A 15,636-nucleotide genomic window follows, 5' to 3' on the forward strand; every position below is an offset into this window, starting at 1 on the left:
AGTCACAGTTTCCCCAAGAGACCTGTTTATCTTAAATTGTTACAATTGTTTCTTTGCTTATCTTAAATTGTTATCTAAGTACACTTGCCACATATTCTGGTCTCTCTGCCAAAAGCCAAATAATTTTTAGAAACTTTGTATCTTTTTCTGGCTGTTCAGTGCAGATCAAAGAGAAAATTGGGACATTTCAGTAACAATCCTGGACTGCGGGTTCAGCTGTCAAAATCGGGACTGTCCCAAAAAAAAACAGGACAGTTGGGAGGTATGCCATCGGAATACCAGGAAAACTCCTGGTGGGCCCAGGTGTCAGTGGGACCTCATGCTTCTAACCATTTAGCCTATTTCATGGTCATTCCCTATTTCTTTATGGGGAAAAATGCTTAATGGCAGGAAATAATAAGTAGATATAAAAGACTAGAAGAATAAAGAGGTTGAGTGAGGAAAGTAGGAATAATAGTTTGGAAAGTGGGCCCAAAGTCTAAGATTTCTGGTGGGCCCCTGGCATCCCAGTCTTACACTGAATAAGCATGTTTATGTAATAAAGTGTGGTTTTCTCTTGTATAGTTGGATATATAACACTTTATAGAATGTACACACAATATAAGATGATGGAAATCTACATAATTTTTTTATTTTAACAGAGATAAACTAAACATAAAACCAGCTTTCTGGTATAGGATGCAAAATAAGTATTTATAATACCTTCACATACAAAAAAAAGTATGCAAGCAGTTCCCATTGCAATCAAAGAGAGATTACAGTAGGAATAGCCAAGCAACAGGAAAATATTTGGGCATTAACACTAAAAAAAATGTGACCCAAGCCAGAACTAACCAATTGGTTATTCTAATCAGCTGCCTTGTATCTTAAGTAGTGTTGCTCAATTTTAGGCTTAGAAAAAAGGGTTGACATGTGGTGTTGAAATTTTTTTTTAAAACCAAGCAAATAAGGGGTTCTATATTAATTCAGACCTAACATATAATTAAACAGTGGAAACCTCAATCAGCAGCTTAAAGGGCTAGTAATGCCAATATAAAAACAGTGTTTGTCTATTTAAATACAATATACTGTTACATTTCACATGTGAATAAATGTGCTTTATGAGCTATATGAGCTATATGTACAGGTATGGGATCCGTCTTGCAGAAACCCATTATCCAGAAAGTTCTAAATTACAGAAAGGCCATCTCCCATGGACTCCATTTTATCCAAAAAATCCACATTTTAAAAAATGATTTCCTTTTTCTCTGTAATAATAAAACAGTACCTTGTACTTGATCCCACCTAAGATATAATTAGTCCTTATTATGTTTACATGATTTTCTAGTAGACTTAAGGTATGAAGATCCAAATTACAGAAAGATCCATTATCCAGAAACCCCAGGTCCTGAGCATTCTGCATAACAGGTCCCTTACCGATACTAGGCATCAAGAGGTCTTTCCACTCAAGGTCCAGTTAGGCAATTTATTGTTTGTTTGGCAGATAAACTACATAGAATAGATAAATGGGTCAGATTTCATTCATCATACTCAACACATTTATAGGATGTATAGGATGAAAAATAGGATTCCTGTTGTATAATATATGTTCATTTTATTGATAAATTACCCATTTATAAATTGAAGATGGACTGGTTGGATTGGTTTTCCATGTGGAAGTGTGACGTTTTACTTGGAATGTGTGACACTTTGGTCAGCAAAAATGGAAAAGGGAGGTTTAGTGTCAGCCACTTGGTAATACATGAGCTTCAAAATGTCACCATGAGAAACAAGCATAATTAGAGCTACGGTACAAACAAACTTTGGGTGGTCATATTGACCTGCATTGACCTTCAAACAGTGGTCACATTGACCTTCATTGTTCTCATCTCTTCCACTGAATATATTTAGAAATTCTCAGGCCATGACATACACTGCTGGTAACACATGGGCACAACTGTGAAACTGCACAGGTACTTGGTGTCAAACTGACATCTGTTTGTGCTTCTTTAGTAGCTTCAAGGTTTCCCCATCGTCAGTAGACACACTTGTGCATAATTTGCAAAAGGAGGCGCTACTGATGCACCAGCGCCAAGTTCATCTATGCAGAAGAGCAAGTGGTGCGTTGTACGCAAGTACCTATAACAAATGTCGTCAACTAATGTTGCTCCCGTAAATGACCCCTATAATAATGTTTTTCACCATTTTTAGTTTTATAAAATGTAGACTTCAAACTCTCAAATGTTCAAAAACTTGACAGCTATTTGGTATTTGTCTGAATTTTAAAGTACATTAGAGAGAACTAATCCTTTCATTCATAAGTATTCGTTTATATGGGTCTTATATGAACATGGTATGACATCAACTAACCAAAGTCTCTGTACAGGGTTTCTCTCCTTAGAGCAGTGATCCCCAACCAGTAGCTTGTGAGCAACATGTTGCTCTCCAACCCCTTGGATGTTGCTCTCAGGGTCCTCAAAGCACATGATTATTTTTGAATTCCAAGCTTGAAAGAAAGTTTTAATTGCATAAAAAAAGTAAAGTGGCAAGTAGAGCCTCTTGTAGGCTGCCAGTCCACACAGGGGCTACCAAATAGCCCATCACATCCATTATTTGGCACCCCAAGGGAATTTTTCATGTTGTGTTGCTCCCCAACTCTTTTTATATTTGAATGGGGTTCATGGTTTAAAAAGGTTGGGGACCCCTGCCTTAGAGTATTAATGGTTCTTTTGAAATGTGTCAGTTCTTTTAATTCTAAGAGAGAGCCTGCTGACTTGCTGTTTACTGAAATGAAAAGCAGGCTGGGGAACGAGTGCCTCTGGCAAAGGTATGTACTACAGTGTTTATTAGTTCCTTATAGGAAAAGTTTGCCCATTTTCTAGTTTATTTGAAGTCTATACTTATAACAGTTAACAGATAACAGTTAGCTCCACTTATAGATCTCATTCCTGTCTTTGTAGCAAATAAATGAATACAAATCAATTTGCAAAGAATATTCCTTTGACTGTGTATTCTTGTTATGTGCACTGCTTCCTTTAACTTGAAGTGTGCTTATATACATATCTGTGAAGCAGCCAACAAAGTACAATTTTCTGCTTGTAGAAAGTTTTTTTGTTAAAATATTTAATGCATCTAGGTTCTCATCTCCAGCTTTTGCATCTCCATGCAGACACAAGCATTTGGTGACCCCCAATTCTAGTGTGACAAGATGCTACTACTAAATCAAAGCAGATCATGCTGATAATAGGACAGCCTCTCAGAAATAGCTGATGCCACCAGAAGTCACACTATTGCTAAATGTTGATACGTGTTCATGTGTCTGGTTCAATATTGACCAATATTTAAATGAGTAAAATCCACAAGATATAGTAGTTGCTGATCGGGCACTATGGGGCAGATGTATCAAGGGTCGAATATCGAGGGTTAATTAATCCGAATTAAAATCCTTCGAATATCGAAGTCGAAGGATTTTGCACAATTCGTTTGATCGAACGATCGAAGGAATAATTGTTCAATCGAACGATTAAATCCTTCGAATCGAACGATTCGAAGGATTTTAATCCATCAATCGAAGGATTATCCTTCGATCATAAAAAACTTGAAAAACCTATGGGGACCTTCCCCATAGGCTAACATTGGCCTCAGTAGGTTTTAGGTGGCGAACTAGGGGGTCGAAGAAATTTTTAAAGAGACAGTACTTCGATTATCGAATGGACGAATATTCAAACGATTTTTAGTTCGAATCGTTCGATTCGAAGTCGAAGGTCGTAGTCGAAGGTTGAAGTAGCCAATTCGATGGTCGAAGTAGCCAAAAAAACCATCCGAAAATCTAACTATTTTTCCTCTATTCCTTCACTCGAACTTAGTGAATGGGCCCCTAAATGTGTGAACGGGAAAACACCATTTTTTGGAGGAAAAAAACTTTTTCATGATTTATTAAACCCCAATGCTGCTGAAAGTCTGAATAAAAATTACTCCATCTCAAACAAGTCAATGGCAGATGTCCCGTTTACAAGTGGAATATATTATGATCCGTGCTTCATACAATAATCCAAAGAATTTGTGGTTTTCGTACAATAATCTGTAAAAATCAGGTTTTTCCGGGCATCAAATCTGAAAAAATTGTACATTTTGGATTTTTTAAAACAAATTTATCAAGTCTTTTCTCGCACCAGATTTTTTCGGGTAAATTTATTGATAAATATAGTAAAAATGTGCACGGGAGTTTGGTCGAAGTGGCTTTAAGTAAATAGTGATACATTTTCAGATTTTAGTAAATAATCCCTTTATACTATTCATTAATACATGCCATATATTTTATGAATGTACACATTTGGTATGCGCCTAGAGATTCATTAAACCTTCTTGGTGGATCATTTTGATGATTTAATAGTATGCAAGTTCTTGCCTATCCCTTCCATAAACTGTCAGATGTGTTTTTGTATTGTTCATGTTTAGAATAGTTGACTGCTGCTCTGTTTTTGCTGTTTTTTCCATTCAACATGTTTTAAATCCATTAATTTACTTCCTGTAAAGCCAAAAGAAGTTAATTAACAGATATTCCCAGGGAGGCCGCAGCTATTTCTGGAACTGCATTAAATGCTTTTCTTTGCTGACTTTCTCTTCCCTCCTAATTAGGTTTGCACAAGGGACTGGATTTTGGTTTCCTAGATTTACATTTATTTAATCCATTGTTCTCACTGGCTATAAAATCCATGCATTCATGTTTATACTCATTTATCTTAAGTGATTGCTACTATATCACCTGATGATCAAACTGATACATTAAGTTGGTTATTTATCAAAGTCCGAATTTATCTCAATATATTCTGCTACAAACTCAGATCAAATCTGCTCTGTTTTTTTGCGCTTATTTATTATTACATTTTCGTGAAAATTCGCTTTGCAAGAAAAAATCAGATTTTCATGATTTTTTTAAAATTTTTCATAAGATTTTCATGATTTTTTCAAATATTTCACCCGATTTTTGCCCGAAAACTTTGGGGTATTGCACGAAACCCAGCGCACATAAAAAAAACCCATTGGGACATCTCCCACTGACTTATATGCAACCTTGACAGGTCAGGTCTGAGATGCTGGATTTTCTGATTCTGACTTTTGCATCCTCGGGGTTTAATAAATTCCCGAAAAATTCGTGATTTTTTTTTTTGCAGTCGGAGTTTAGTAAATAACCCCTACTAACTGTATGTGGATACATATTTAAAGGTAAATGAATGATGAACAGTTTGGTGCACATTTACTAAGGGTCAAATATCGAGGGTTAATTAACCCTCGATATTCGACCATCAAAGTAAAATCCTTCGACTTCGAATATCAAAGTCGAAGGATTTACTTCGATCGAACGATCGAAGGAAAAATAGTTTGGTCGAACGATTAAATCCTTTGAAACGAACGATTCAAAGGATTTTAATCCATCGATCGAACGATTTTCCTTTGATCAGAAATTGCTTAGAAAGCTTATGGGGAAGGTCCCCATAGGCTAACATTGGTGCTCGGTAGGTTTTAGGTGGCGAAGTAGGTAGTCAAAGTTTTTTTTAAAGAGAAAGTACTTCGGCTATCGAATGGTCGAATAGTTGAACGATTTTTAGTTCAAATCGTTCGATTCGAAGTCATAGTCGAAGTAGCCAATTCGATGGTCGAAGTAGCCAAAAAAAACTTCGAAATTCAACGTTTTTTTTCATTCTAATCCTTCACTCGAGTTTAAATGTGCCCCTTTATGTACCGCAGAATACAGTATTGTTTTTAATATGAATCAGTACTATCTATAATGCAAATTTCTTAGCTAAGAAAAGATTTGATTACTCCATGTCCAGTGGCATAACTAGATGTTACTGGGCCCCACAGCAAATTTATTTTAGGGCCCGCAACATATCCTGAGTTTGTCCTTTTTTACCAATATACTGTATGTTGAAATTGCTCATGGGCCCCCAATACCTCCTGGGCCCCCCTGCAGCCGCAGGGTCTGCTTCCTCTGTAGTTACACCCCTGTCCATGTCAGTATCCAAGCATTTTAAAAATGCCATTGGCATGTGAAGCCATTTGCATTTGAGCTGGTTGAGTTGATAGGGTTGATTCCCCCCCCCTTACATTATATACATTTATGATATAATAACTGAATCACTACTGGCACCCAACCAGTAACAAAGGATACTAGGGAGACCTGAGCCTATGTGATATATTACTCTTTCTAGATGTTGCAAGATGGATCAGTTAACATTATAATGAAGTGGTATAAGGAGAGTATGAGGTGTAAGCTCAACAAGTTATTAGATGGCTGTCTGAAATTTGAAATTCATGTATAACACTTAATTCAGTAACAGTAAAAACAACTTAAATAAGCCACTGTATCACGATACGTGTGGGCAGTTGCAGAATGGAATGCTTTCACCAAAATCACAGGCTCATCTGTCGGAGATGGAGTACACTTTATAAGTCTGCAGTCACTAATATTAGGTACTCAGCAACATTAAGAAATAATGAATACAATTTATTTTTTTCTCATTTAGGTCCTATTTTTACAGTTTATGTGTACGCATATATATATATATATATATATATATATATATATATATATATATATATATATATATATATATATATATATATATATATATATAAAATTGTAGAAAGGACCAGCACTCCGTTTTCCAAAAAAGTTCAATGATTTATTCAAAACTCACAGTGTCACACTGTGAGTTTTGAATAAATCATTGAACTTTTTTGGAAAACGGAGTGCTGGTCCTTTCTACAATTTTTTATATACTTAAACTTGACCAAGCACCCGGCAAAAACTACATGTGAAGGAGTGCGGGTATCATCCACGATTTTGTTATATATATATATATATATATATATATATATATTTCCTGGAACAAAATGAAAGGCTATAGCAGTCAAATGTATCATATTACAGTCAAGTGTGTGTCGCAACAGTAGAATCCACCGGCAACCAGCACATTTTAATAGATGATCCTGTTGCTCAGGCTAATGAGAGGAGTGTTGAGCTGTGCAGTGCTTTGGGCACTAATTAGATAAATCACTGTGAGCAAATAAAGACTTAGTGGCCCTCAGTCAAAGAACAAGCACAGCACATATCTCAAAGGGTGATCTGAATAATATTTTAGCGATACAGATATATACTGCATATAGCACATAAGTATGACAGTTTTGCTGAAGCATGTAGTCACTCCATAGTCCATGGCAGAGCCTTTTCAACTGAAGTAAAAGGTGTTCTTGTGTCATTTTATGTTAGGGTGATCCTACTATATGTATTTTAATGTGAGTGAAAGTATTTAAACCATATGATCTAATTAAATACCATACCTACATTACATGGGCTTTCATTTGTATGTACTGAACACCAATGATGTACCCAATATTTTGTCAGTTTATAGCAAAGGCTGTGGTGGTTCATTGATGCATTCTCTACACTAAATAATGTTTCCCCATCTACAGCCCCTTTTCAGGCCCGGATTTGTGGAAAGGCCACCTAGGCCCGGGCCTAGGGCGGCAGGATTTTAGGGGGGCGGCATGCTGTCCAAACACACCCACATTGATTCAAAAACACTGGGGATGCGCTGGAGATACAATCATTTTTTAAATGTCCCCATTGCTCCAGTGCAGATGATGAAAATTTGCACGAATAAAGGAGTGGGGACAGGGGTGACAAACGGCAGTGGGCCTAGGGGTGCCCACTATGTAAATCCGGCCCCTTTTCATGTTTCCCAGAATCTCTCTTCTACACATATGTGGCTTTTTCTAATAGGTCACATTCTGTTGTACTAATTCTAATTATGAATAATTAATTGGTAAATTATCTCCAGACCTTGTATTTTGAGAAAGCTAAGCCTATGGCTAATTACACCTCTTTCATGGGGGTCCCTGTTTGCCGACTTCACCAAGAGCCAGGCTACTTTTGGGTCCTTTCCTTTACTGGGCCTACATGCCAGGCTCCCAGCAACATCCTCCCTGTACTTAGGTGGAAGCCAAAAAGGAAGTGCCACCTCTTTCCCAGCACTATATCTAAGTTTAACAGGAAATGGTCACCAACTCCTGGGCCAATAACATTGATACGTAAATGAACTAACTAACTAACAAACTTTTACTTTCACCCATTGATAAATACGCCTTTCAAAATCTGTGGCGACCTCTTACTTCACTTTTGGATAAATATACCCCTAAGCCTCTCCCCCTGGGTTTTAAAGCACAGCCAGGACAGAAAGCTGATTGGATCCCCAACTATAGATCCCATGCACTTGGTGGTTTTTACTTGCCAAAGGGAAAGTTGCTCTCACAACCAGCAACTCACCAAGAGGCAGTTTATCTTTAAATAAACATTTTAGTGTCATGTAGATAATGATTATCATAATGGTAACATAATACTACATGTTCCATACCACAGAGGGTCAGTTTGTGTTCAGACCACACAGGGTAGGCCTGTGCCTAGGGCAACAGCTTTAGGGGAGCCGCTGGACTTGTGGCTAAATCCAGCAGAGGAGCTGAAGAGGAGGACCTAAGTACAAGTTGAATAGTTGAATACAAAAACAGTATAAGGCCATGTTAGTCATACAGTACCACATCCTTTCCCAGTCTCTCAGAGGTTAGAATAGATGGATGAAGCCTATATTATATTTTTCTATTCAGAACATTCTCTTTTGAAGATAGAATATTGCTCCCGGCCATTCTCCGACATAGAGCCAGCAGTATATTACTTTGAGGGAGTTAAGGAAAATAAAGAATGTTTTCTGCATACTAATGCTCAGAGTGGTAACTGGAAGCCAGGCAAGCAGTCTCTGCTGGTTTTTTTTTTTGTCCTAACAATTTACAGTTTGAAACATACTGTAGTCGTAGGAAAGATTTCTGTGTGTTTGCAGTTAACCATTAAACAAGGCAACTTTTACATGGTGAAATCATACACCATGTCTTCTATTTACTGGAGTTATATCTTATCTCACATACCAGCACACTCAGTAACAGTAACACTTTTTTTTCTCAAGTTTCTAAAACTAATATTAAGTTTAAAAAATCTGATGCTACAAATATAAAGCAAGTTAAACGTTTGTTCTTGTATTCCACTCCCCCCCCCCCAAAAAATCTTTTATTTGCTCTACTGTCAAGGTTGCTGGTCACCTGACAAAGCCCTTTATTAGCTGGAAACTACACATTGCTGTCTGCTGTACACACTCTGCCACTGAGCAGTAATGGAAACAAAGCTCCATGTCAGGTATATACCAAGCATCTGCATTTCCAGGGCACATACATAGGTATGAACATTGTCATGTGAAATGGGAACGTGTTCTCGACTGCAGACTTTTTTTACCCACTGGGGATTTTCCTTTTCACCAGCCACTTGCTGCAATGCAGAAGAAAATGACAGCTTCTAGAACACTGAGGTTCTCAGTGTTAACGAGCAGTTTATAATGTTCCCATCCATTAATCATTTTTAGCTTGGATTGTGTTTATGCACAGGCAAGTAATTGCATCTCATTTCAGTACTGCCTTGTAAAATGTCTTTTATGTGTGAATGTTACGGAAGGTATGTAAATGGTAATAATCTCTGGCTCTGAGCTTGGATTATATATTGATTACTATTTTCTTTCCTATGCCGTGTTTTTGTGTTTCAGCACTGTAATGCATTGCAAACACGTAGCTTGTGATTAGCCAATATTAGTGCTGCCTCTTTATAAGTTATATTTCATTTTAGGATGCAGCCTGCTGTTTTACTAAATCCCTAGCTCTGCTTCTCCCTTGGGGTCTTTTTTGATGATAATGTTCACATTTATGTTTATGTCTGCTGCATATTTCTACATCACACCTCATGGAGAGACATTTAAGTGCAGGGTAAAACAAACAAGGTAGCTAATACACTATAATGACAGATGCATCGCACACATACTAAAGCTAAGAAATCATGTCTTCCCAAGAGCTTGCTATCTAAGAAACACACAAAAAGTGCAAGTTTTGTACATGCGTGGAGATATGCTGATCATTCAGCTGCTACACTGAATGAATACATGTATAGATTGGGTATTGACCTTAGCTTTACTGGGCACATCAATTTACTGATAAAATGATAGAAACTTCGCTTATTCAATCGCATCAGTTTAGACAGCTACAGCAAACTCAATTTTCTAATAATGATTGTAAAAATGTGGATGATGAGGTTTGTAGGTTTGTAAATGTAAAAAAATTTAAAGGAAAATAATAACAAATTGGTCTGTATAAAAGATATAGCAGCTCATATGTAAATCCCTGCTTCATGTAAATAAACCATTTTCATAATAACATCAATTTTTTATTAATATGTGCCATTGGGTAATCCTAAATGGATTCCCATTTTAAAAATTTTGGGCTGCCCCCTGGGATTCTACAATTCACGGTGCACACAAACAAACCAAACATGTTAGGTCACATGAGCCAATTAACAGACACAGTTCTGTCTTTTGCTTCCCACCCTTCTTCCTGTTACAGGTAGAGTTGTAGTATTTCTGGTCAGGTGATCTCGGAGGCAGCACACAGACCTTCATAAACTGATGGATCAAGGGAAAGGGTGTAAAAGGGCTAATATATATATTTTTATATAATACAAAATTAAATACTGTATATAATTGTAAATATATATTCCAGTTAATATGATATAAACTGTTGCTTAATTTTGGGGGTATAGTTCTCCTTTTTCTTTTCGCTTTCAATATTCTCCATAAGTCTATCATCAGGGTCCCTTGACATGAACATCTAAATCAACTCTAATCGTATTCCAACATGTTCTTGTATTGCTTTACCTCATTGTTTATATTCATTATGGTCATCAGTGCCATTATCCCTATTTCCTCTTCATTCTTACTCCAATGACCTTTATAGATATCACAAAACTCAGTTTCTCTAACTAATAGAATAACAAAATAGCCATCTGGTGACTGCTGCAGGTCTCCACTTTCCTTAACCTGCTTACTTCGTTTTCAATGAGCTCCAATTTGACAAATTTTCGTACAATATTCGGTGCGTGTATGGTGGGAAAAGAGCTGACCGATATCGGCAGAAGACTTGGATATCTGTTGGCTTGTCGCTCGGTCTGGACGGAAAAATTTTGAACGGCCATTGAATCGTCAGATACAGCTAGAATTCTATTGTTTCAACCTGTATATCTGACGATTGAGCTCTACATGTCTGTATTGAAACAAACAATCTTTCTTGGAAATATCTTTTCCAAGAAAGATTGTAATTGTTATGTCTATGGCCACCTTTACACTCTGTGCAAGTGTCTAAGAAATGAGATATTCAAATCACAGAAAGGTCCCTTATCCAGAAAATCCCAGGACCAAGCATTCTGGATAATAATAATAAAAATAGAGGTGATGCAGTGAGAAAGAGAACCCAGCGTTGCTATGGACCAATTAGCAACAATTATATCCAACTAGGGCATAGTATACAAACAATCTATAAGTATGTACTGGGTTCTCAATAATTATGAATTAGTCCTTACTAGAAAAGTGACTGACCAGCCAACTAATAACAAAAGTTTGTTAAAACACTATAAATTCATGTGAAACAATAACAACATCAACAAACAATTCATTCTGGTAAAAAAAAGACCAACAAAAAGTCTGTTAGCGTTGCATAAAATTATTTTGATATCATTCACAAAGTCCATAGAGTGAGGAGGTAGATATATTATGGATATAATAAATCAAAGGAGAGGAGAAGGAAAGGCCTATTTAATTGGGGATGCCAAAAGTTAGGCACCCCCAAGTGTTTATAAATATATTTACCTGACACCCTGGGCTGGAGAAAACTGTACTGTTCCGGGGGTTCTTCCAGCGAGAAACCAGAAGCCGATATCTCTTTGTGGTGCTTGCTGGAAGAATACCAGGGCCGGTGCAGTTTTCTGCTGATAGGCGCACCAGACCGCGGTGTGAGGTAAGTATATTAGGGATGCCGAATTCAGGATTCGGCTCGGGATTCAGCCTTTTTCACCTGGACTTGGATTCGATCGAATCCTTCTGCCCGGTCGAACTGAATCTGAATCCTAATTTGCATATGCAAATTAGGGGCGGAGAGGGAAATCCAGTGAGTTTTTCTCACAAAACAATGAAGTAAAAAATGTTTTCAACCTTCCATTGCATATGCAAATTAGGATTCGGATTTGGTTCGGGATTCGGCTGAATCTTTCACGAAGGATTTGGGGGCTTGGCCGAATCCAAAAGAGTGGATTTGGTGCATATACAATCAATTGTGGGTTCCTAGCTTTTGGCACCCCCAAGTAAATAGACCCTTTCCTTCTCTTTTAATAGAGAGAGTATAATTTCATATATATAGAGGGTACAGAATATTTCAACAAGTTATTACAGTTGTTAAGTGACTTTTCTTTGTATCAACATACCAAGTGACAGGAAAGAGGTGAAAAGGAGAGGCAGCAAGGTCTTTAGCAGAGTTCATATATTTCCAGAAGAGAGCGCTGCTGCTTTTAGCGTCTGTGTATTAATACTATTCACCAGCCCTCTCCCCCCACATTCCCAATTTAAGGAATAGTGTCACCACAAAGACGCTTCTTCACAACCAAGGGCCTGGTTGACTCTTGTGTCAATACCTGTCCTAATGTACTTTATATATATGTATATAAGGGCTATACTGCTATTACCTTCTTGTCTTTGTTAGCAATGACACCATCATTTTACTAGCAATGCACCAAAACCACAATTATATTTTTAGGCGACATACTGAATCCAATACAAAAGAAACTGACAGATCCATAACTGAATCCAGCCTCTAGCCTGCATGTAGAAATGAGCAAAATCCCCTCAAGTACATATAAAATTGGCACATATAAAGGCACGTCATAGTAAAGGTTGGTGTTGTGTTTATACAAATGGCCTGTAGATGTCACTGTTACTGTGCTCATACTTATACTGTGCATACTTCCTGGTAGCTTAAAAGTGAAAGCTTACTGTTGTGTAATGCCTGCATGACTCTGCTAATAAAGCACCGTTATACTCTTCTCAACCTCGGCTACCCAAAACACAACAGTTGGTTTTCCAGGGACTCAGCATTTAGACAGCATCCTGCTAAAAAGTCTTGCTTCAGCTGAATTCTCAATGAAATCTGGTATTCAGTGCATCCCTATAGTTTTATATGGAGCTATTTTAACTCTTTGTTTTTTGTACTTTTCCAGGTTCACTATTCCATGTCTCATGAATCCCTGGATGAGTCTTTTCACATGAATCCTTCAGAACATTTTTAAATATGGAGAAAGCAAATGGTGAGTAGCAAGTCATTGCAGTAAACTTTACATACATGCTGGTTAACACATAAACTATTAAAAAGTTTGTGTATAACTGTATCTGAAAGAGGAACATTCTTGAACGTGCAACTGTTTTGAAGACATATTGACAGATAGATGCTAAGAAAGGCCCCATAATAGAATAAAGGCTGCCAGTAGGTTGTTTTTCCAGAAAGTATGCCTATATGTTTATATATGGCATTTTGAAAAGAGAGAGGCTGAGTATCTCTAAACCTTCATTATTCTCTATGACATAGAGAGAAATACAAAACACTGTTTGGCATGTAAACAATATAGTATTTAATTACTGCTTATGTCCTGTGCTATAAAATATGATAAATCAAGTGTTAGAAGGTTATAATATCATTTAGTGTCTACAACTTTGTGTAGTGTAACATGTAACACAAAATTATCAATTGGCAGTAATTATTCATAGGAGAAGTTTTTATGTATCATTAAAAACTGAGGAATATTGGCAAACAATTCAGTTGTAGCAGGAGGGAGATAACACTTACTTGGCCCATTGAGCAGAATTCCACTCCAGGCAACAGAAGGCAGCATTTGTTCTCTTTAACAGCTAATCATTAATAGATTTATTGATCCTTGCTACATTTTGCGGTAGATTAATTTCAACATAGAAATAAAGGGAAAAGCTTTCATACGCTGTACATCCAAAGCTGTTTTGAGATTTTAATCTGGTTTGTAGTTCTTTCAGGCTGATTGCAACCATTTTGGAACTTTTGCTGTAAATAAAGGTAGGGACTCATATGGTTCATGTGCCCCTATGGCTTTAATTCCCTGCACTTCTTGATTTCCCTAGTTGCTTAGCAGAGGCCCATGTAGCTAGATGCAATTTGCATAGTTGTGCTATTGGCCAGGAGGCGTTGTGACCACATCCTGTCACACTCTGTTATAGTGAATGTGAAGGGGTGGCTCTTCCTCTTTCACTTCTGGATGCTGATCCAGCTGGGTGTGCCCAGGGGAACCTGGGTACAGCAAGGCCCAGAAAAGCCATGTGCTCTAGAGGGACCAGTACCTCTAGAGAGATAAGCCAGGGAGCAGGGACCCGGTGAAAGATGCTAGTGAGTGGCAGGAATATAATATTATAGACTCTCTAGGAGAGTAAGGCAGAGAGGTAAGAGAGAAAGAGCAGCTTTGTGCTCTAACAAGGAGGTGTGGCAGGGAGTAGCTTCTCAGGCTGTAAGATTTGCCTACAGTGAAGGGGCCACAATAGATAGGATGTCAGGCTTTAGGTTATCCTCCCTGACCACTCCACTGGGTGGGATCCAGACCACGTGTGAGGTATTTCTGCCTGGAGGTATGCTGTACTGCCTTGACTACATCCTCAGGGAATGCACCTGCATCTGCCTCTGAAGCTCTGTGTGAGTTATGTGCTTACATATATTATGCAAATGCCTCTTTGCCAATGTAAGTACCCTGTGGATCATTTGTCTCTGACAATTAAAAGTTTCACTGCAAGGACCTCCTGGCGTCCAGTATTTTCCTGTTTTATTGCACAGTAGCCTGTGGGAGTTGTAGTTACACTACACCACACCTTCAATCATCCATGTAGTGAAGGCCCTAGCCTGAAGTGTTAGAGTCACGTGTAAACCATGCTCTAGTGCACTAGCTGGTAATTAACCCCGTTGGCCTGTATAGCCCAAAATAGTGTTACATAAATGAGCAAGTTTTCTGAGGTACTGTCGATGAGGTGCATACTGTAATCCCATTAAGTCAGTGTAACATGTAAAATGTATATTTGACTTTTGCAATTACCTAATTCATTTCTTGCTTGACACTGGAGAAGAGACTACATTTTCTCAATGGCTAAAACATTCTTTATAGGCAGCAAAAGCACCAACATGCTGATATTAATAACCACAAGTATAACAGCAAATATGTAGCCAAGGAATGATTTGTGGACACAATAAATTAGGAGTTAAGGGATGCAGAAGAAATTTGTGCTCGTAGAAAATATCCAATGGTGCATTAGTATTTCTTGAAATTTTACCTTGACCCAGATTATTTGCCTGCAATACCCAAAATGCAGATCTTAATTTGCCTTTGAATGTTTGTACTGATATACAATATGAGGTAGTATTCCCATAAACATTGCAAACTGTTTACATGGCCTTGCATGTTAAAGGGGTTGTTCACCTTTGATATTCTGAGACAATTTGTAATTTGTTTTCATTTTTTATTATAAGCAATCTGGTAACTAGGGTCCAAATTACCCTAACAACCATTCATTGATTTGAATAAGAGACTGGAATATGAATAGGAGAGAGGCCTGAATAGAAGGATCAGTGATGAAAAGTAACAATAACAATACATTTGTAGCCTTACAGAGCATTTGTTTT

The 15,636-nt window shown here is 37.6% G+C and overlaps 1 protein-coding gene across 3 annotated transcripts in view; it reads left to right on the forward strand.

Moving 5' to 3' along the window:
* kank4.S (KN motif and ankyrin repeat domains 4 S homeolog) overlaps positions 1-15,636 on the forward strand; it is a 76,727-nt gene that overhangs the window by 22,426 nt on the left and 38,665 nt on the right. For all 3 annotated transcript variants that reach the window (XM_018260769.2, XM_041561383.1, XM_041561382.1), the window contains exon 2: positions 13,169-13,255. In XM_018260769.2, coding sequence (XP_018116258.1) covers positions 13,240-13,255 — 16 coding nt within the window. In that variant the 5' untranslated portion in view covers positions 13,169-13,239. The remainder of the gene's footprint in view (positions 1-13,168; positions 13,256-15,636) is intronic.

This window comes from Xenopus laevis, chromosome 4S (assembly GCF_017654675.1).
Source record: "Xenopus laevis strain J_2021 chromosome 4S, Xenopus_laevis_v10.1, whole genome shotgun sequence".
Classification (NCBI taxonomy): Eukaryota; Metazoa; Chordata; class Amphibia; order Anura; family Pipidae; genus Xenopus; species Xenopus laevis.